General features: G+C 39.9%; 1 protein-coding gene across 2 annotated transcripts in view; it reads left to right on the top strand.

Moving 5' to 3' along the window:
• Positions 1 to 22102, top strand: part of USP22 (ubiquitin specific peptidase 22) — an 89968-nt gene that overhangs the window by 58586 nt on the left and 9280 nt on the right. For both annotated transcript variants that reach the window (XM_030284853.4, XM_030284852.4), the window contains 4 exons: positions 6542 to 6711; positions 13332 to 13479; positions 19391 to 19496; positions 21316 to 21474. In XM_030284853.4, the coding sequence (XP_030140713.1) occupies positions 6542 to 6711; positions 13332 to 13479; positions 19391 to 19496; positions 21316 to 21474 (583 nt within the window). The remainder of the gene's footprint in view (positions 1 to 6541; positions 6712 to 13331; positions 13480 to 19390; positions 19497 to 21315; positions 21475 to 22102) is intronic.

Raw genomic sequence — 22102 nt, forward strand, 5'->3', positions numbered from 1 at the left:
TTGGATTTAAATCAAAACACATCATAAGGTAAGATTTTTCTTACAGACTGGGAAGTATGAACGCCTGTGTTGTTTTGTTTATTTTGAACCACTTAAAATCTGGAAGGTGGGAAATAAACTCTCTTTTAGAAAAACAAAACCACCCTTGGTCAGGAAAAAGTACCTTAGGAAAAGTAAGTGCATGCCAGAGCACCTGGTTGAGGTGCCAGCCTGCATTCAGTGCGTGGGACACATTCCCCTTTGGGGTCTGGGCTGTCACTTGCTCAGGTGGAGTGAATTGTGTCTGGATAACTCCTTTAAAAGGACTGACTAAGCTGCCTCGAGGCAGAGCTGTGTTAACAGTGAAACAGGTCAGTAATGAGGATGAATTCCTCCAACTCTGTACAGCAGTGACACACCAAGACTGAGAACTTTGGGGTTTGATGATTCAGCCTTATAAACAGTCCTTGTCTTCTGGTGCTGCTGATACATCCAAGGAGGAACAATGACTATATTGTTTTCTCTCTACAGTTAATGATTTTGGAATACATGTGCCACTCATGGCATATTCTTCTTCCCTCCAATGTAGCAGCTTCTGTAGTTGGACTCCAGGGTTCTCAACTGGATACAAACTCCTGGACAGTTTCCTTTTGTACACATAAGCAAATTTTTTGCTGTTGAGCAATCTGTTACTTCAATAGCAATAGAAAAAAATGCAGTCATCCAGAAACCTTTAGCTAGAAATGGGAAAGTTAAAGATAAAGGTTTCATTTAAAATTCAAATATTTCTTTTTCCTATGATGACTTTTTTTTTTTTTTTTTTTTTAATTCAAGAAGACCTTTTCTGTTTTATTGGCCTTTCTACTGTGTAGGAGTGGATAAATTTGTAGGTTTTGATGCAGTACACAATGCAGTGTATCTAAAATAGTCCTGTAATTTATTTTCTCTCTGTTTACAGGAGTTATTCTTCATTGTCTTATGCTGACTGCTTCTGGACTCAGTGTCTTCTGTATTATCAGAGCTTTTAGACAAAGGGGCTGGTTTTTATTTCATTCCTGTCAGTGACGAATGAAAATACTTACTTATAGTTAAAACAGTAAAAAGAAATCCAAATTTTTATAAGAGTATTATCTAAATACAGTGTCCTCTGTCATCCTCGCAGCCTCCCTGCAGGATTCAGCATGGCCTATGAATCTTGATATGCACACATATATATGATATTTGAGAGATATTTTTAGATAATGGAATGATACAGTGAAATATTCATGTATAGACTATAACATATATAGAAAAAATTGAAAAAATGTATTACAGATCTCATTTTTGAAATTAAGATGTATTACTCTAAAACTCTATTCTGACTTGTGATTTAAAAGGCTTAGCTTAAAAGTTGGTGGAGCAGAAGAGTGAGTGAAGCTCTCCAGGTTGTGCCTGTTGGTGATGGAATAGCTCAGGGGGTGGAGGGTGGGTGTGTGGTGCTGGTGAAACAGCTCAGGGAAGGTGGTTTGTTTCCAAAGGGATTTACAGAGATTCAAACTGAGCAGTGACTGACCTGGCAGCCCTGAATAGCTGGAGAAGAGGAGTAAAGTCAGAAAAAATAAAAAAGAGGGAGCATGAGTTTGTTTTCATCTGGTTCAGCAGTAACCCAACAAGGAAGACGATTGCCCTCAGTGTTCACTTCTTTGATCTGTCATGTAATCCCTTGTTTGGTGTTGCTGTCAAAACTACTGTATTGAAAAAATGATCTACTGATGAGCCAGTGTGAATCAATGAATCACATCTTTTCTGCTTCCTCTTCTCCCTCCCAAGATGATTTTTTTTCTTTATGGGTAGATTGCATGTTCTGGGTTTGCTCAAGGTAGTCGAATTGTTCAGTTCGTTTTTCAGATCACATGGTTGAAATTTCGTGATTTAATTTGGCTGTAGCAAAAGTTTCTGTAGCTTTTTCTTAAACAGTTGTCAAAACAATTTAATATCCAAATGTGTTATTGGTAAGTTTGTAAAAAATATTCTGTAAAAATCTCTGAAGAAAAAGTTCTAATTCATTTGACTCATGTTCCTGCTTCTGTAGTTACTGTGGGTTTCAGTCCCTGTGAAAGGATGCTTAGCTGAAGTGTTGGGAATAAATTAACCAAAACTGCACGGTTGGGGCTCTTTTGGTCACTCACATGATCATTGGTGTCAAAGAATGTGATGAGTTTTCCTGTGTAGACTTGTAATTTCACATATCTGTATACTGCTGCTTTCTGAAATGAGTATTTTTGTATTCACATTTCAGAAGGGATTAGCTTTGGAAAATAATTGCTGTCACTAACCCCATTAGCAAAACTGCTGCTCCTGGCATGCAGGTGGAACAGCAGCTCTGGGTCTGACTGGGCCACTGTTTGTGGCAGCTCCATTCAGGTCATATGTGATACATTCTACACCTGAGAGCTGAGAGAGAATCTGGGGGTAGTTTTAGGTGCTGGGAAGTAGGGTAGACCTCTTCTGAAATATTTTCAGAAAGACGCTCTTAAATGTTTTTGCCAATTCTTGTTGGATAAACGTAGGATGAAGACCCAAAATTCTTCTAGAAATCTTCACTGCTGTGCTACACTGTTTGTTTCCAAGTGTGATGTTGAACTGTCTTTAAAGATTTCAGTGAGCTCTTCCCCACCTTGCACTGACTTGTGACACCTCTGATGGAGCTGCAGGGAAGCATCAACACCAGATGGGGGGCTGGGGGCAGGGGACAAGGACTGCTCTAAGGTGTTGCCAGCCTGGGCTTCGTGTAGAGAAGTTCTCAAGGTTGGCTGTGCTTCAGTGCATCTGAATCATCTCCTGGTTGTCTCACCAAGGTGCATTGTCCATTGACTCCTGCTCTTCCTTCCAGAGCCTTCATTCCACTAAATCCCAGGATTCTGTGTGACAACATTTGTTCAGACTGGTTTGTGTGCTGTCTTTCCAGTCCCAGCCTGAAACTTGGGTTTAGAGGCAAACAGAACCTCCTCTAAGAGGGCAAGATTGGGTTTTCTGTATTTTCTGTTCATGTGTGATCCTCTCATTTCCTTGCTTCCCCACCTCTAATAGCTGTAGAGTTACATTTATGGAGAAGTGGAATTTCCTTATCTTGTCTTGGATTTTTCATCTCCCCTGAGTGGGTGTACTGGCAGAACCAATGTTCTGGATCTCCCTGCATCCCAACAACCATTGTTGCCCAGTGTTGCAGATCTATTGCTTTGAGCATTGGAAAAACAGAATCCATTTCTGGAAGAAGATGGAAGAATTAAAGCTGACAAAGGTAAGCCAGCCAGAACCCAGTCTTGAGACCAAATGTACAAAGAACTTCCCAGATGGGTTTCCCTGTGCTCAAGGCATTGCAAAAGTAGATTTCTTGCCATTGCTTATGCCCTGCCTGCCCAGCTTTTGGCAGAATGAGAGTAGTGTTTATATTCCATGCATGATGATTAAAGGATATTTCCTTCTTTTATGATTATTCCATACATGGTAATTTTGTCTTCTCAGCAGCATTAATTTATTCCAATATTTACAATTGTATCAGCATGGTTCAGAGCTAAAACTTCTTTCCCATGAAGTACATTTACCGCAACACACATGCATGTGTAGAAAATATTAAGTATCTCACAGGTTGCCCTTGCTCATTTCAGCACAATTCATAAGAAGCAAAAATAAAGACAATGCAATGAAGCACAGCAGAATTTTACAAAGTACCAGAGTTTTATTATTAGTCAGGGTTGGAGCCTGCTGACAATCCTTAGACTGTGTCACTGTGTTCTGATTAGAGCCTGGTGGATACCACTGTTGGTGCTCTAGCACAAACGGACTGCTGCTGCATGTGAGGTTTTGGCAGATTATTTTTCTGTTAATTTATGGCCCACATGTTGCAATGCTTGATTGTTCCAGAAAAACCTTGCCAGGCTTTATTAAAGGGGAGGGAATAGGTGTGGCAGGCACAAAGCTTTCCCATTTTCAATGTGTTATTGACCAGAGTGCTGTACAGGCTTTAATTTTTAGCTGTTTTTCTTTCCAACAAAACTCATTTTAACCCATAAAAGTTAAGCACAGGAGGATGTGTTGTTGTGAGTTCTGTCAGCTCTTTAGTTTACCTACATCAAATTCTGATGTGTTCCAGTGTGCTGCAATTACTTATGCAGTACCTGAGCTGTAGTTACTCATACCTGTTTCATTTCAAACAGCAGTTTAAGAGACTGTACAGCAGCTGCAGTCATTGCTCCCACAAGGGTAAGACTGATATGTGCTGCTTTCCTTTTTCCCTTTTCAACTGAGTAAGTTCTCATGTTTTGCTACAAATCACCATTATCTGATTTTTATTGGGGTTTGGAGTATTCACATTTCAGCCTTGTCTGTTTTGCAGGTTGCTTTGTCTTGGTTCATTCAAGTGAAGTCCCAGTACATGAATTGCTCCATTTAGATCCATGAAAAACTGACAGCAAAGACCAAGCAAGCAAAGTAAACCAAGAGCATTCTGAGTTTGATGCCTGTAACTGTCTCCTGGTGGCAACTTTAAGGAAGATTTGATTCTTGTGGTCACAGAGAAAGATGGTCCAGCCACAGGCATGTAATAAATGATGCTTAATAAATTATTCCAAAAAGCTGCCTTTATGTGTTTGCTTTTGTTGACTGCTCTATTAGACACCAAAAAGTGCTAGAGGGAATCTCTTGATTTACTACTGGTTTTCCTCTAGTTTTCTATGCTGAACAGGCTGGCTTTGAAATCTGGTGCTAACCAGAGGGAGAAATAGGGAGAGAATCTTCTGCTTCTCAAAATGCATGTCAGGGACCCTTCCAGCCTCCTGTGAGCACAGCCTGTGATTTAAATAAATCCAGTTAACTTTAAATCCAGAAAATGAGGGGAGAGGTAAGCAAGAGGTACCAAAATGTTTCTCCACTTGCACAGCACGAACCTCCTCCTGTTGTGACATTGTTTGCAGAGACACAGACTGGGAATTGAAATAAGATTGTGGACCAAGCTGAAGCATCACACAGTATTTCAAGCTGCTCCAACAAATTAACTATTTAACACTCTGCTAATGTTGTGCACACACTTATTGCCTCCCAGCATGAAAATCAAGCAAATAATTGCAACAAGCTTCTGCCCAGTAGAAGTCACTGTAATGTAATGAGAAACGTTGTCCTGTGAGTAAACAGAAGGAACAGGAAGCTGTTGGAAGCAGGTCGATGTTGCTTTAGATACAGGAAAAAACATTCAGGAGTGCTCTGTGTCTGTGCCTTCAGCTCTGGGTGCAGTTTCAAGCTGCTGTGGTGGCTGTTCTCCCTGGTAACATAGCAACTGGACCACACCCCCTCCTGCTGCAGGATGCTGAAGAGCCCTTGGAGCACTATCTGCTGTACTGCACGGGAACTGCACCACTTCTAATGACCACAGCACTGCCAGCTGAGAGGCTTTTTCATCCCATGGCATGACAAGGAAATTCCTCGTTCTGTGTCTAGTAATCCTGTTGTGTTTTCTTTCAATGTTTCTGTAGTAATCCTGTTTTTATTGCAGAAGAGGACTATTTTGATTTTAAATCAATACCAGAGTTGTATCTATCGGTGCATTTTATCTCGTTTCAAAGTAAGTTGTTGATTAAAAATAAGTATTCTTGGCCACCTGGCGCTCTTCTTGTTTTGTGCTCCTGTATGGTGGTATTATGTTAACATTTTGGAAGAATACTCAAGGATTTGAGCATATTTTTTCTTCTCACTTAGACCTTGCAAATGACTGAAAAGCTTTCCCCACTTCTAACCTCTCTTCTGTTGTGCAACAAAAGAGCTTTCCTTTAAACATCTTGGTTTCCAAGCACAAGGAATTGTCTCTGGGCATTACTGAACGTTTGACTTTAAGGTGTGATGAATACTCTTATGCCAAGTTGAATTTTTTGATGTATGCTGTAGATTAATGTTTAATTTACCTAAAATGAGTATGGAATTAGTGTTGTTCAGAGGGTTTTTTAAAGTTGTGCTGTGCATATTTTGGGTTTAAAATCTCTGAAGTCTACATTTGATGTTACAGCCTGACTTGGTTTGTCAGGGCTGTTTCCTTTGCTGCCTGTCTTAGAAAGATGTTGATTATAACCGTATAAAAACCTTGTTCGGGCTTCATGACCTGCATGGGGGAAAGCTTTTTAAATAATCTGAAAACTCACTGATTTCTTTAAATGTATTGGTTTCTTACTGTACTGACTTAGCAGTTATTGTCATTACACTTTGGTATCAGTCTTGGAGAGGGACATGTTTTGGTGATGTGTAGCACAATACCCACTGCAAAATAATGGTATTGGTGTTGCTGAACTTTTAGGTTTCCTTGTTTCTTCGAATTTAAGAAATCCTACTGTAGTTCAGAAAGCTTCTGCAGCTTCTTGTGACTTGAGTACAAAAATACCAATTAGTCTCCCTAAAGCAGTATAAAACTGTATTTGGAGCTGCGCATGTAATAGAGTAAATCCATGGCAATATTATGAAAACTATATAAAAATGCAAATCTACCATTTTTTTAACTTGATAATGCTTATGCATCCCCTCCCCCTTTCTGTCTTTATAGGTCTACGAGGGCTAATCAATCTTGGGAACACATGTTTTATGAACTGTATTGTCCAGGCACTTACCCACACTCCACTGCTGCGAGATTTCTTCCTCTCCGACAGGCACAAATGTGAAATGCAAAGCCCCAGCTCATGTCTGGTCTGTGAAATGTCTACACTCTTTCAGGAGGTGAGTGCTGTTTGCCACAAAGTGTTGCCTTGCCACAGATGCTGTTTCTTGCCCCAAAAGGAATTGTGTTCTATTTGCAAATATAAAGGGACTGCAAGTTGTGTTTCCCCTCAAAATGTAGCAAAACAAAGCAATAAAGATTGAGACCTCACTGTCAAAAATACCCAGCTGCTGAAAGGGAATCTAATGGCTTTTAAGTCCTATTGTGAAGTCACCCTTGTTTAGGCAAAGCTGGTGTTGGAAATAATTACAGTGCTGCCTGTTCTTCTGAGACTGATCTCAGGGAATCCTTAGTCTTAAAGCTGAATGTGTGCTTTAATTAAAGGTGCAAGTTGTAACTGGAAAATATGTCATGAGCTCTTCGGGTGATAATGGGAGTGAGAATAAAGCAGCAGTATACATCCTTGTGGTTTAAGGTACTGGATTATGTAGGTCTGTATGAATATTTAAAGATCTCAATTTAGTACTTGTTCACCAGCAGAAACATCTTTTCTGTCATCTCTTACTTGCAAACCCAGTAAGGGCCAGGAAGGAGGATAAAGAGAAGTGAATGTGTTGCTACAGTTTGTGCCTTCCCTGTACAAGCTGCACTTTCCCACTCAGGAGCCTGGCTTTGCAGTGTGTCTTTTCTGTAGTCTGGTTCATGCTGTGTGAGATGAGCTTAATAAGTAGTCCAAGAACCTTATTATCTATCTTAATTCCACATGAGTATTGTAAGGATTGTGGGGGAACATGGGCTCCTAGTTTTAAGATGTCTTTCAAAACAAACCCAGTTCTGTGCCTTTCCCTCAGTGGTAGATCTGCTTTATTGGTAAGTAAAATAAAACCAACCAAAAAACCAGAAGGAGCTGTAGTGTACATGCTGACATGGAGCATTTAAAATTGCTGGAGATGTCTGTACACAGAGCAGGTTTTCTGTGGATGTGCTGTCATGGAAGTTCATTCTGACAGGGACCAAACTAAAATAGCTTTACCCTTATCTTGTGATTTTCAATTTGATTTTACTCCTGTGCCTTTTTCACCAGAGATGATTCTTTTTGCTCACTGCAGGTGAGTTAAATATATATAGAAGAAGGTAAAGCCCCCTTAGTTGTTCCAGTACAAAGTTGTTTTCTGCTCATCCTCATGACTTCTGAGGATTTGCAACATTTCATGCTGCTTATCAATCATCAGCTGTATGTTATATTTCTTGTTTTTTGTTCTATTTTTCAATTGTTCCTGAGTCTCTCAGGAAAGGAGGTAAAAACAAAAGGCAGGCAGACCAATAGGTAGCAGCTGCAGGATTATTGAAACCAGATGTACAGTTAAGTGGGGAAATACCACAATGCCTAGATGAAAAAATCAGTCATGGTACAGAAATACCAGTTTCTGTAGACTATTAATACAGAAATCTCTTTGCTTATTTAAAAATAAGGAGCTATTATATTCTTGATATCCTTTCATCAAATAGTGATATCAAAGTCTCAACACTGATGAACATCACCACACTATTTACACATGCATTTTTAAAAACATCCCTTGGGAAGGGGAAATGAGTGTTACATTACAGATTGAGAGGCTGCAGGAAAGATCAAAACTCTCTAGGTAATGATTTTTGTTTCCACTTGTGTGTGGAGCCCTGTTGATGGCTCAGGATGCTTTTTGCTCTACTGTGAGCATGGAACAAAGAACAGGCTGTTATCCAAAACAGGCTTAAATGCAGCATTTGTGTTACTGTGTTAGTTTCAGTTGTAATCAAGTTTAATTTCATACACAATTTTGGGATGCTCAGCCTTCATTTTCAAATCAAAATTCATGCCTACACTTGCATTAGTTCTATTAATTAAATGCTCTGCAACATGGGGTTGTATGGAGAACAGCCGTATCTGTGACACCAGACTGTGCAGACAGCAATAGTCCCTGTCCTTATTTCACATTAAATACTTCAGCCATGTGCTGTGGGAGGACACAGAAAGTGACTCAACCTCCTTGAAGTAAAACTGGAGCTTAATCCTCCTAAGCAAAGCTGTTGGGTCTGTAACCAACTTGGTATATTTTAACTCAAAAGCAGTAAATACCTTGTTGTGCTTATGGCTCTGTCAGCACCCATTGTACAGTTCTGTTCCCAGTGAGTTTTAATTTCTTTGCATTCAGAATTAAACCAAAAATCCTACAATTTTTGGAGCAGACTGGTGGTTATGTTTCACATCCCAGCTCTCTGCAGTGGTTGTAATGAAGATTCTGTCGCTGCCTTTGCAGAGCTGAGGTCTGAGCAAAGGAAGGCAAACCAGGAGATCTCAGTGCTATGGTTAAGAATTCCTTTGTAATTGAATTACCAGGGAAGCTTTGATTCAGGTTCTGTCTTGTTTCTACATAGCTTTCCCACTGGGATTAACTGGTGTGGTTATCCCAAAGCATCTTACCCAGGGACAGACAATCAGGGCAAGGGTTAATTTCATCTCCCCTCCACCCTTCTCTTCTGAAGGTGTGATCTTAGACAAATGGAATGCCAGGGGATCTGGTGAGTGCCTGAGTGGGAGCTCTCCAGGAGAAAAAGAGAGACTGTTTTGAGCATTGAATAAAACTTACTATATATAAATAAGCAAGTTTTGCTCTTTTGCCTCTTAAACAAAATTTACCCATCCCACTTTATTTCTTTCTTGTTTAAAATCATGTAGTTATATATAGGTTGAGTGGTTTCTCTGTGATAAATAGGAAGCTACAGAGTTCTTCCACCTTGAAGTAGGTTGGTGGTGAGTAATGACTATCAGATGGTTCTCAGGACTGAGGTGGCTTTTTCCTGGTAGCTTTTCTGGCAGACACACCAAGCATTGAGATCTGTTTGTTTTAAAAATATCTGACTGCATCAATTAACATTCTCCTTTGTGCTATATGAAACCCATTTCTCTAAAGAATCATGGCATGACTTACACTGCATAAGAAAAGGAATGGAGAGGATTTGGGAGTAACAGATAGTGGTGAAGCTGGACAGGGGGAAGATAGAGCACACAGAATCCATTCATTGATCCTTTTGGCTGAAATGCTTGGTGCATTCCTTTTTACCTACTGATGTTTGTGTTATATCACCAATAAAAATTAATTTCAGGATGGTCCACACCCTGAGGTTTATCTAAATCCTTTCCAGAATGACTGCTCAGGAGGGTAGGATTAGAAAATCTGTGCCTCATGTTCTCTGTGTCTGGAATAGTAGGAATGGAAGTAGAGCAGAATGCAGTGCATCCACTGAGAGGTGGAAGGAACAAACCCTTCCTTTTTCCCATCATTACTCATCCCTGTGAGCATAGCACAGTGCACAGCACAAGCACAGGAAGAGTTGAGAACTGGGGACCAAGAGGGAAAAGGAGATGATTTATGACTTTGATATCTGAAGATGCTATTGTTGAAGTGACTTACGTATAAAATAAGTTACAACAAAGGTACTAGAGGGGAGAAAAATGTAGGTAAGGCTCTTTACATAGACAGAAGCCTTGCATTTTGTCATAGAAAATAGAGTTTGTGCTGATTTAGTAAAATTTAGTACTTTTCCCTGAAAGACGTGAAGAACATACAGAGTTCATGCAAGCAAAATGTATTTTATGATTCTTTGAACCATTGTTCTTTGGGAAGCCTCCAGAAGGTGTTCTCCTGCATATCCTCCATGTGTTGCCCAGTCCTTTCATCCATTGTAAATTGCCAGAAAATTTAAAGTCTTTGCTGAGAACCAATTTCCAAGAGGAGTTTTTGAAACCTCAAATTGGACTTGAACCTGGTACAGGATTTCTGCCTATAAACTCATAATTACAAAGCTCATAGACTGTTTAGCAGATACATGTGCAGGATAAATCAAATTTATCTGTTTATTCACATAATTGAGAAGCTTCTATTCATGTTTTTGGCAGGAGGAGGAGAAAGAAGTACAGATGTGTACAGTGGGATCTTGTTTTGTTTTAAAACCTCACTGTTGTCTGTATATTTTTGGTAACAATAATGCAAATTACAAAGCCTATAGTCTTCTAAATCCTCCATAGATTCTTTCTAGAATTCAGCAGCAAGTGCTTTAAGTGGAAAAACAAAATTAGTTTTACTTGGGCTGTGTGTAAAAATGGAGGCTTTGAGTCCTGGTTGGTTTGTTCCTTTCTCCCCCCTCCCTTTTTTTTTCCTGGAATAGCAATTAAGCAGTGTATTACCCAGCACTTCGAAATTGCTCAAACTAGTTCTCTCCAGTATAAACAACTGATACTGCTGAATTGAAAAGAAATTTAAACAAAAAAAAAAGAGCTTAAATTATGTTCGGAACAGTTGTTTAAGAGTTGTATTTTAAAGGTGACTTGCAAATACATCATTGTTTATATTTGCACACTTCAGTGAAAAGGTTGGAATAAAACTTTACATGGACTCTTTTCCTTTTTGTGGACTGGAACAGCTCTGATAGGCTGCTTTTCCCAGCAGCAAGGAAATGACAGAGATGGGATGGATGTTTTATACATTCCAGTTAAAATATTGTTATTGAATGTGTTCAGATTCTGTATTTTATTTAATATTTATCCGAGTAGTGAAGCTTTTCTCCCATCCCACATTCTTACCAGGCAGATTTCTAGAGTTTTGTGTGATAATAGTTAATAATTTGATAAAGCTTCATGTCAGATGCTTCTCATCCTACTGAGGAAGCAGAGAATGTAAAATCTGCTGGCAGGTCTTGTGTCTGCAGCGGAGTAATTACATGGAGTAGTGGTGGTTAAAATGACCGGAGAGCTCTGGGACTAATTGTAAGGAGTGACAGAACAGGGAAGTTTTATTGCTGCAGTTCCCTGAATTATGTTGAGCAGCAGCTGCATCAGCAGATTTCAATTACCACACTCCTGCTCCAGTCCCTCAGTGTCATCCTTGTTGGCATCAGAGTTAACTATTGATCTTTGTATTTATAGGAACACTTTGTGGTGTTTGGCTGCAGAGGTGCAGCTTCTTGTTTGGGAAAAGTGGAGCATTTTGTCAGGAAGAAATTTCTGAGGGAGGAATTACACTAAAATCATGTAGAAAACCTTACCAATATGAGGAGTAGCTGAAGATTGTGCTGCCTTTTGCCAACATGTCCCTTAAAATACAGTGTTTTCTCTCAGCAGGTTTGTAGCACAGTGCCTGTGCTTGGACTTAGATAAAATGCTCAGAGACTGTGCAGGGAGAAACTCAGGGCTGGAGAAGGAAGCTCACTTTTCCAATAAGGATGAGAATTATATACTACTGGGGCTTTAAATCTTGTTTTTTGTTCTATGTATTTGCCACTTACTGTTTTCTGTTTGGGAAGAGTAACTGAAAAGAAACCACCATGGATTTGATAGGATCTTGGGAAAACATAATTGTGGTGTTGCAGGCAGCATTTACTGGCAGATACCTTTGCTGAAGGTGAGGGAAGGCAAAATGATTCACAAATGTTCACTTATTAAAAACAAAATGCTATTCTGTCAAGGGAATAAACTCTTCTGGGCCTTTCCTGACTCCTGCAGGGACACCATGAGCATCCCTGCTTTACTTTTGGAACTGGTATCACTGTGCAGGGATAAAGGAAGGGCTGAACCTCAACCCAGGGAACACAGACCCTTAGTATGGATGGTTTTTTGGCATGTTTTTTTGGGGGTCGGTTGGTTGGGGTGTTTTTTGTTTGGGTTTTTTCAAGTGGGACCTGGCTATTTCTATTTTTAAATTAAAAAAGTTTTGTGGGCAGTGTCGTCCTGCCCTGTGCTGATTTCCCTCCCCAGCTGTGTCACCCCTCAGCAGCAGCAGTGTTTCACATCAGGCTGTGCTGACTGAATAATTCATCTATGCACTCTCTAATGTGCTTCTGGCAAAATCACCTGGGGCAGTTCTAGTCTCTCTGGAGCCAGCTCATCAGATTTTGACTGAAGCAGATGAAGGAGCATCTGCAGGAGCTGGTCCAGCACCAGGTTCCCAGGCAGGGGACACCCTGCTGGAGCAGGGATGGCAGCTGGCTTTGGGGATCACTGACTGAATGGGGACCTTCAGCTCTGCTAACAGCTGGCTCAATAAAGTTGTTTTTAAAGCCTCTTAGATTGAAAGGCCAGTACTGGCATGAGGCTGCTGCCCTGCTTAGAAATTTTTTCCATAAAACTGGAGTGTGCACAGCATTTGGATGCAGAGTTGTTGTGGGTCAGGGATTGGCTGGCAGTCAGCATCTTACATTCTCATCTTCAGTATTTGTTCTGGTATGGGGCGGGGGCATTTCAGTCACATAATTTGTGAATGAAATTGCTGATCCTTTTCAAGTGCAGGAATTTTTTTCCTTTCTTTCCTCCCCAGGCTATTTTAATAAAAGCCAGTGGTATCAGTAAGCAAATTGTGAGTGATGTTTGTGCCTGTCTCCCCCACTCCCTGCACCCCCACATTTTTCAGGCTAATCCATCACAAATTGATGGAATTTCAGGGGAGAAAACTGAGCTGCTCAGTTCTGAGATCACTCCTCCAGTAGTGTGTGACAAAAGCTGTCTCTCTCCTTTATTATTAAGGCCATCAGAACTAAACGGTTTAAATTGATTTGACTAATTGCGCTCATTTGACTTTTTAATAATGCAATGCACTGAGGCTGTGTCAGCTGTTAACAATCATGTCCTTCTCTTTGCTTTGAGCAGTTTTACTCTGGGCACCGATCTCCTCACATTCCATATAGGTTATTGCACCTGGTATGGACTCACGCACGGCATTTAGCAGGGTACGAGCAACAAGATGCTCACGAGTTCCTCATTGCTGCATTAGATGTGCTACACAGACACTGCAAAGGTAAGGCTTGTCCTGAGGCTCCAATCAACAAGGATTATTGCATCAAAAGGAGGTAGAACCATCTCTTCTTAAACCAAGTCTAGTGCCAGTGCAGCACTCTTAGCAAATTCCTTTTAAAATGTTCGCTAGACTTAAAATATTTAGAAATAAATAAACCATTCTCACTGTCAAAAAGTACCAAGAGTTAGAAGCAGAGAAGCCTGTACATTGGTTTGAATCACCATGATGATGTTCTCTTATTGGTTGTGAGTCACTGTCTTTTCTTTTAAATTGCCTTTTAATTCTATTTGTACTTTCAGTAGTTAGATCTCTTACTCAGTGTGTCATGGGACTCATGAAAATAACATGGGGGAGAGGTTATGTCTTAATACTTAATATTATTTATTCTGTCTTAATACTTAATATTATTATTCTGATTCTACTGTATTTCTGATACCAAATTGCTTACAGAAATGTGAATAAGAAAGAGCAATGGGTGGCTATGGTATCTTGTTTTATTAGTCTGTATAGAACAATACATAATTGTACAATACAATAAAAATATTCAGTGTTATGAAGTATCTAAGTCTTGATTTTGTAATATTATATGAAATTGTGTATTTTCTGTTTGTTAGGCGAACTGAAAATTTCCCAATCTGCCAATGTTTGCTCTAGCTTGATTCACTTACTGCAGCAGCAAAATTTTTACTATTCCTCCAAGGGAAAAGTAGTAGGGTTGATACTAACAGAACAAACAAAAAGTCCTTGTTTATCAAAAAGATGTAATCACTCAACTTTGCTCAAATGCTCTTAGGAAAAGCACTTAGAGTTCATTTTTTGGCTTATCAGAGGACTATCAAAGGAAAGGCTGCTGCTGCTTCTCTGAACCATTGTGAATATTGCTTTTATCTCTAAGGTAGCCCTGCATGGCAGCAGATGGCCTTGTTCACATCCATAATTGGTGCCTCCAAAAGAATCTTCTCCAAAAAATGTATTGCTAAGGACAGGAGTACACAGAGCAGTTCCTTTGTAGTTATTAAGGTCTGTCATATGACAACCACTAACTGGATTTCAATAATCCAAATTAAACTGGTGTGGAAGTCCAGTAAGGAACAAAATCTACCCAAATATTGACTTCTTAACACTGAATAAATTCAGATGCAAACAGAAGCACTTCTTTGTTCATATTAAATTTCTAAACCATTGGTCTAACAAATCTTGAAGTTTTTTTCATCATCTCTGATACAAGATAATGCTCATATTTCTTCTACACATCCTCATTAATTAATGAAGTAGTATTTGTGTCTCAGAATTGTAAAGAGAAAAACTTGCAACAGTAAAGGTCCCTGAGCTCTTCTCAAACTGATAAAGAATCTGAAAAGACTTTAGAAAAAAATTGTGGTTTGACTTTAAATGAAGAATCTCTCTGACATATCTTCCTTGACATCTCTGCAGCCAGGTTTTCAAATTTCTGTTTTTGAAGAAATAGAGAGGCTTTTATTAAATCATAGTAAATAATCTGTACCACATCAAGGTAATTTAAAAGAAGTGGTTGAACAGTTGTGTGGGAACCAAACAAGTTAATCTAAACCAGAATTTCAAGTATATTCATGCAAAACCACATTTGGAATGAACTAGTTTTCAATGTAATGAGAAAGTTTTCCCACTTGTGTATCCACACAGACACACTTGCATGTGAAGTGTGCAGATGTAAAAATATTATTACTAATAGTGAGAATATGTCCTACAGCTACAATAAGCAAATAATACCTCCCCTGCCAATATTAAATATTTATTTTAATGAACGAAGAAAGCTTTTAAAGCTTCCAGTCAATAGTAATGAAGTTTTACAATTAACACATAGTGAAATAAAATAAAGTCATGGGGGAAATTTTGCTCCAGTTTTTGGACATTATTCATCATCACCAAGGCTTCAGGCACCAAAGTAAATGAAAGTGTTCCTTATGTATAAATATCCAGTGATGTTTGTCTGGCTGCCATTAGTCATTTATCCCTTTTCCATTCTGTGTACTCAGCTGTCTAGGAAGTGTCTTAATGCAAGTGAAGACAAAGCTGTTAATATTTGTTGTTGATTTGTCACTGCCTAAATTAAAAAAACTACATGATTTTGATGTCCATGTAAAGATAAGTTTTGTAATCCTACAACTGCCCTGAGATGATTATGTGGGCAGCCTGGCCCAAGCAATTTTTTTTATTTGGTTGGTGTTTTAAATGCTGGTAGAATCTATACTGTGCTTTAGTGGCATCTGTGGAGTTTTGGAAGGCCAGGACACCTGTCTGATCTCCATGTAAATCCCATCTGAGGGGTGACAGATGTGCTGGCACTGTTGGGTTGAGCTGTGGCATCTGGGCAGGGCATTTCTAAACCCTCAATAGGGCTTCTCTGTGCTGCTGGAGTAATAGAAAATATTTCTGAATAAAAAGGGGTTAAGTGTGTCTTGCCTGTGCATCACTTTTTCATTTCAACAGCTGGAGGCAGGTGATCTAACTGGAAAGTAGTATTTTGGTGGAAGAAATCATGTAAATAATCTGTATTTCTGCCCAGGCTGTAAAGCATTAAGTCAGCTTTTAGTCAACATGACAGATGCATCTTTATTCCCAGTGCTCTGGGATAAATTCGGGGTTCTAACTCTGCAAACTTCCACGCCACTGAGGTTCCAATCATGCAGACACCTTTTAGTTTCCCACCTTTGTCTCAGACATCTTCAAGCTTGGGGAAACTTAGACCAGAATTACTGTTCTCTTAAAAGGATCATGACTGCAAGTCAAAAATTACTGTTCTGTCCAGTGGCATCACTGGCTGTGGGGGTTTCTGCAGCACTCAAGTGGCAGAGATGGACACTGGTACACAAAGGATCAAAAAGCAAGATAAAAAAATATAAGTAATCTGTGTTTTCATCCCAAACTTTATCCAGTAGTTTTAAAAAAGGGAGAGTAGTACTTTAAAGCTGATTATTCCTCATTTATTTGGATTTCTTGAAGCATTTTGCATTCACCTTTAACAAGGAGTGCTGCAAAAGAAATCTGAAGCCAGAAAAAGAATGGTGTACTGAGATTTGGGAGGAAAACACTGCCCTGCTCTGTGAATTCTGTATGATATTCTTAGGAGTTGATAGAGCATATGCTTGTGAAACATGTCATCTGCTCTGATCCATATAGATTTGTGTGTATTGCTTTGTCAGAAATAACAAGCACTTGTTCAGAACATCAGGGACCAAAGCAAAGCAGAAATATTAACATTAATGTTTTGTTTTGATAAAAAGCCCTTTTAAAATCTGACAATTCTTGACTTCTCTTTTCTCATTTAAAATACAGAATGGAAAATTGAGGCAAAACTTGTATTTTTATATCAAAACCAAAAGCAGTCTTTAAAAGTTACGTATTTTAAAGCTGTTTTTACTGTTGTTGTGTATTATTTACCTTTAGTGGTATATTAAATGCCTAATTTGAACACAGACTAACATGCTTAATTATTTCACAGACACAGTAGTAACCTGTGTGGGGTTTTTTGAGAGTTGCATGTAATTTGAGTCCAAACTCCTAAACTCAATTTTCAGCCATTCTCATAACCACATTAATGTGTACATTGATGCATTTTTAAGTTTGCTTTTAGTCTTGTGCTGACCATTCTTAGAAGCTGCTGATTTCCCTGGACCAGATTTAAACCCCCCTCAAAAAATATCTGAAATTAAAACCTAGTTTGGGAGACAGAAATGTTGAAGGGAACCTTAACTTGAGCACAACAATCTAGCAGCTTCTAGTTCTCAGCTGCATAATATACCTCCCCTCAGCATCTGTTCCATATTGACAAGTGTGTGTAGGTGGTAATCTTACTCTTTTTTTCCCTCCTCTCCAACCAAATGTCATGGGAAATAATGTTGAGTGGGTAATACCCTTCTGTTTTGCTGGGAACAAGCTTGCAGGATATTCATTTGAGACCCTCTCATCACTGATCCTAATTGACTTGTGTAATTGAAAAGGGAGAGCTCATTTCTCTCTGTAGGAGGAAATGACTGTCTGCACAAGGTGTCCAGCTGGGATGGTACCTGTGATCTAGGGAAAAGCTCTCAGCACTGCTTTTCTCCTTCTGCCCCCTCAAAACAAAGCAGAGAGAATGTTTGAAATGGGGAGATTACAAGGATGTGGTAGTTCTTTAAAAAGGAAAAGTGGACTTTTAACTAAAAGCCAGTTAATTCTATTTTGAATTTTTTTTCTTTAGTGCTTGTGAATATAAGTGAAGCTTTTTCTGTAGGTGAAGGATGCCTTGCACAGTCTCTATACTGTATGCCCTCTTCATTAGCTTAGCATAATTGAGCCCTTTAAAAGCTCTTAAGTTCAGTAAGATTTAGCTGAAATTCCCATCAAGAAATGCCGTAGACCGGGTGTGATAACCCCCAACTTGAACCTCATACACTTGAAATCTAATTTTAGAACATTTTCTTCGAGAGGTCTTCTTAAGGAAACAATGTGCTTTTCTTGGCAATTCAAACAAAAGTTTCTAAAGCCTAACTCTGGCAGCTGAGGGAGAACTTTCCTGAGGCATTTAGAATCTAATTAACTCAAGTGGCCTATTGCAGCTTAGTAGGTATCACCTATGACTGCTTTTCCACACTTACTATCCACTGTCCAGTGGAACCTTTGTCAGATTATTATATAATACTTTTCAGCATAATTCTAAAGCTTCATTTGAAAAAAATATAATTCTATCTGTTCCTTCTACAAGAAAACTCCAGCTAGAGCACCTTAGACACATGAAAACAGTCTATTGTCCTGCTTTTAGAAACTTCTCACTTCTTCAGGTGGTTTTTTTGGACATTCTTGAGTAGGAAATAATTGGTTTTGAGAAGTAGCAGAGATTTGAGGACTATTTCAGTATTTCAATTTTAGCATTTCAGTTTCAGAAATCAGATACTTCCCAGTAAGTTAAATACACTGGGAAACCTGTCCAAATGTAGTCCTGTTGTAGCAGTTGCTGTTGAAGGAGATGGAAAAACATCTTGAGATGTATTTTAAGAAACAATTAGCTGGTGATGTGTACTAGTTGGGGTGTGCATCTCTGATTGCAAAGCAAGCCCAGTTGCATGTGTCCTACCCAAGGAAAAGAACCAGTGGGCAGTCTGGAAATGCAAGGAAAAGGGTGTCACCTTGGGGAATGGAGGGAGAAGGCTTTGAAGCTGAGAACTGTGTGCACAAGTGTTTGGTTATTTAATACTCTGGTTATTGTGAGAAAGTTGAGTTGGCTTAATCTCAGCACTCAAGTCCTAAAAATGACACTTTACTCCTGGGACCTGCAGTGACAGTGTGTGATGCCTGAAAGATGGGAATGTGTTCACTGAGCCTCTGGGGAAGATGGAGGAGGACACAGCATTACCTCCTCACTTCAGATAAGGACATATTTCATTTTCCCACTGATGAAAACCTGCATGGAAGGTGCACATTGATGGAGGCAGTGGGCTGGGGGTGACTGGCTCTTAATAAACTCTCTCCCCTCATTCTGCTTGCAGAAGTTGACTGGAATAGAAGTAAAAAGTGGCATTTGCTGCTGTGAAGTTTAAATAATGATTTTCATGAACCACCTTGGCAACTTCTTTGTCTTAGGAGTTGCCAGGCAGTGCAAAGCAAACCTCTGTAAAGGGAGATCCCTGAGCAAGGGTTTAGCTAAGAACTACTATGGTTTTAAGCTTCATCTCTACATGTAGTTACCTTTTGGTTATCTTCTATATTTTTCAAGGAATTCCAATCTTGTTTCCTTGTTTTCTTCAAGGCACAACTTCTGCAGGGTTCTGTATTATCCTTCTGCACTTGCAGTATAAGTTTGTGTTAGAAAGAGTTACTGGAGACACAGTCCAAGACAAACCACTGTTCCCTGAGAGGATTTTTGACTTCTGAGCCTGTGTTTGCATTCCTGCAGGTGATGATAATGGGAAGAAGGCCAACAACCCCAACCACTGTAACTGCATCATAGACCAAATCTTCACAGGTGGACTGCAGTCGGATGTTACCTGTCAAGTCTGCCAGTAAGTCACTTTTCCTGATCCTGGGCTCTAGTTCAAACCTGCACCCCCTCCAGTGCAGTGCACCGAACCTTTCCTCTCTTGAGCACCAATAAATACTGGCAAAACTCCAGAAAAACAAGAACTGTGTTAGTGCAGCACCTTGAGGCACCAGCACAGGTTTCCCAGAGAAGCTGTGGCTGCCCCATCCCTGGCAGTGTTCAGTGCCAGGCTGGATGGAGCTCTGAGCAGCCTGGTCTAGTGGAAAGTGTCCCTGCCCATGGCAAGGGCTGGAATGAGATGATGTTTAAGGTCTCTTCCAGCCAAACCATCCTGAGATTTGCTAATTCTATAATTCTGTCAGCTAAATGCAATCAATTGTCACTTAACTGTCACATGTTAACACATACCTAAAAAGCTGCCTGGGAAGTACTGCAGGCTTATGCACACAAACCTTTTATTAGTCTGGAAAAGGTTCTTGTTGTCCAAGACCATAAAGAAAATACTTCCAAGATCTCTTTGAATTTCAAAATATACAATTGCTACTACATTTGAGAAAATTCTGATATAAAACCCCACATTTTCCTTCAGTCAGGAGCCTCATGTATCATCAGGAGAGGTTTCAAAGAGGCTGATGCCTAATGTAATCTCAGGTACCAGAAAAAAGCCTTTACAAGAGTATGGAAAAATATATTTATTGTCCTACTCTGTACTGGAACAAGTTGACTTCTCATTGGAGATGTTTGGTGTTGCCAGAGTGCAGAAGTCAGAGTTCTTGTTTTTTGTTCTGCTTCGCATTCTTGCTGTCCTGGTCATGGGCTGGGCTTGTTTGAATCTGCTTTTATTCTCAGTTTCCTGGAGGGATTTGCAAAAGATTTACTGTAAGGAAAAGGAAATTTTGTTCTTTGCCTGGTAGAGACACAGAATCCTTATGTGATAATGCAAAGCTTGATTTCTTATGACACAATATTAACATTGATGAAACTTTGACAAAGGAAGTTTTATTTTGAAATTGACAACTTTTGCACAAATGAAGCAGAGGGAAAAGGCAGAATATTGAAAGCTTAATGAGATTGCAGAGTGAAAACCACTGGTTTTAGGGGAAGAGAGGACTCAAAAAATAAGTGTAACAGGGCACTTAGACCCCTGAAGTTCTCTTAACAATGTGGATGCTGGAAGAAAAGATTTGAGTCAATAGCAGTTAAAATTTTGAGCAGTTTTTTCCACAGTCTGGCTGTTGGCCTGTCTTCAGCTGTTTGTAGAGAACTCTGATAGAGAACACAAGCTACTGCTTGGTACAGTTATTCTTTGGCCCCTCATATGCCAAAGGCTGTAGGAGATGCTGAGAGGAGCTGCAAAGCTGAATTCAGTGCACTGCTGGACAGCAAGACTATTTTTTAAAGCCTTCTCTTTTTTGAGGTAGCCTCAAGCACCATCTTCCATGTCTTGAGCAGGCAAAACCAGCTTGTAAACTGTATGGCACATAGTTGTTATCACAGATGTTAACTGGTTCATACTGGTCAGTAGTGCCTCTGTCTCAGAGCAGCTCTGCTTTGAGCCTCAGGGCTCCAGTGAGTGCGAGAATTTCTTAAATACTTTTATTTTGCATTTAATACATCACGTACATTTCCCCAAACATACAGCTTTTAAATGTGCAGGGAAGCGATCGATTGTGGGCAAACACTGCAGCAGCTGTGTTTTCTGTCATCTCTGAGTGCCCTCTAGGGGTGATGGAGATCCCAAAGTCCTTCAAATTAAGCACCTGGAGTGCATCCCAAAGCGAGAGAGAAACTGTTGATTTGGCTTCCTTTAAAGGTGTGTGGAACCCTTCTGTTTCCCACAGTGGTGTTTCCACGACGATAGACCCGTTCTGGGACATCAGTTTGGATCTGCCAGGCTCCTCCACCCCCTTCTGGCCGCTGAGTCCGGGCAGCGATGGCAGCGTGGTCAATGGGGAAAGCCACGTGTCGGGCACCACCACCCTCACAGACTGCTTGAGAAGGTATGGCCTGCCACAGACACAGCTTGGGCTTGGAGACAGGGAATTTGGCTTCATCTTCTTCTCCAGGTGGCTCTGAGCATCTCACAGCTCTGTCCCCAAACAGCATTTTACATGTATTTTTGTTGTTTCTCTATGAGAAAGTAAGAAGGCTCACAGCAACAAAAAGCACTCAAAGCCTTTTGCCACATGATGTAAGAAAATAAATTTTGCATTGGCTACTGCCAGACAATGGGGTTTTACATGATCAAAATCACTAAAGTCTGTCTCCTTTTTCTTCATTCTGGTGGCTGAGGAAGCATATGAAAAGAATTTACATTGCATTTGATATTTATCTAAATTCTAACACCAAGCGGAAATCAGATTTTGCTCTGAGCACAACTGAGTGTCAGCTACTGCCAGCTTAGTTGCAGGGATGCCATTAAGGATTAAAGGAATGGAGCTTTCAAAAAGAAAAGGTAATTCTGAGGCTGACACTTAGGCATCTTGGAAACTGATACCTGGGGAGAAGGTTATGGCTTTGTGTACTGTTCACCTGGATCTTTCAGCAGATCTGCAAGTCATTCTCCTGTGGCAAATGCAGATAATTGCCTGAGGAAGAGGTTACCTGGAGCCTGGGGCAAAGCTAATC

Source organism: Taeniopygia guttata, chromosome 14 (genome assembly GCF_048771995.1).
Source record: "Taeniopygia guttata chromosome 14, bTaeGut7.mat, whole genome shotgun sequence".
In the NCBI taxonomy this organism is placed as follows: domain Eukaryota; kingdom Metazoa; phylum Chordata; class Aves; order Passeriformes; family Estrildidae; genus Taeniopygia; species Taeniopygia guttata.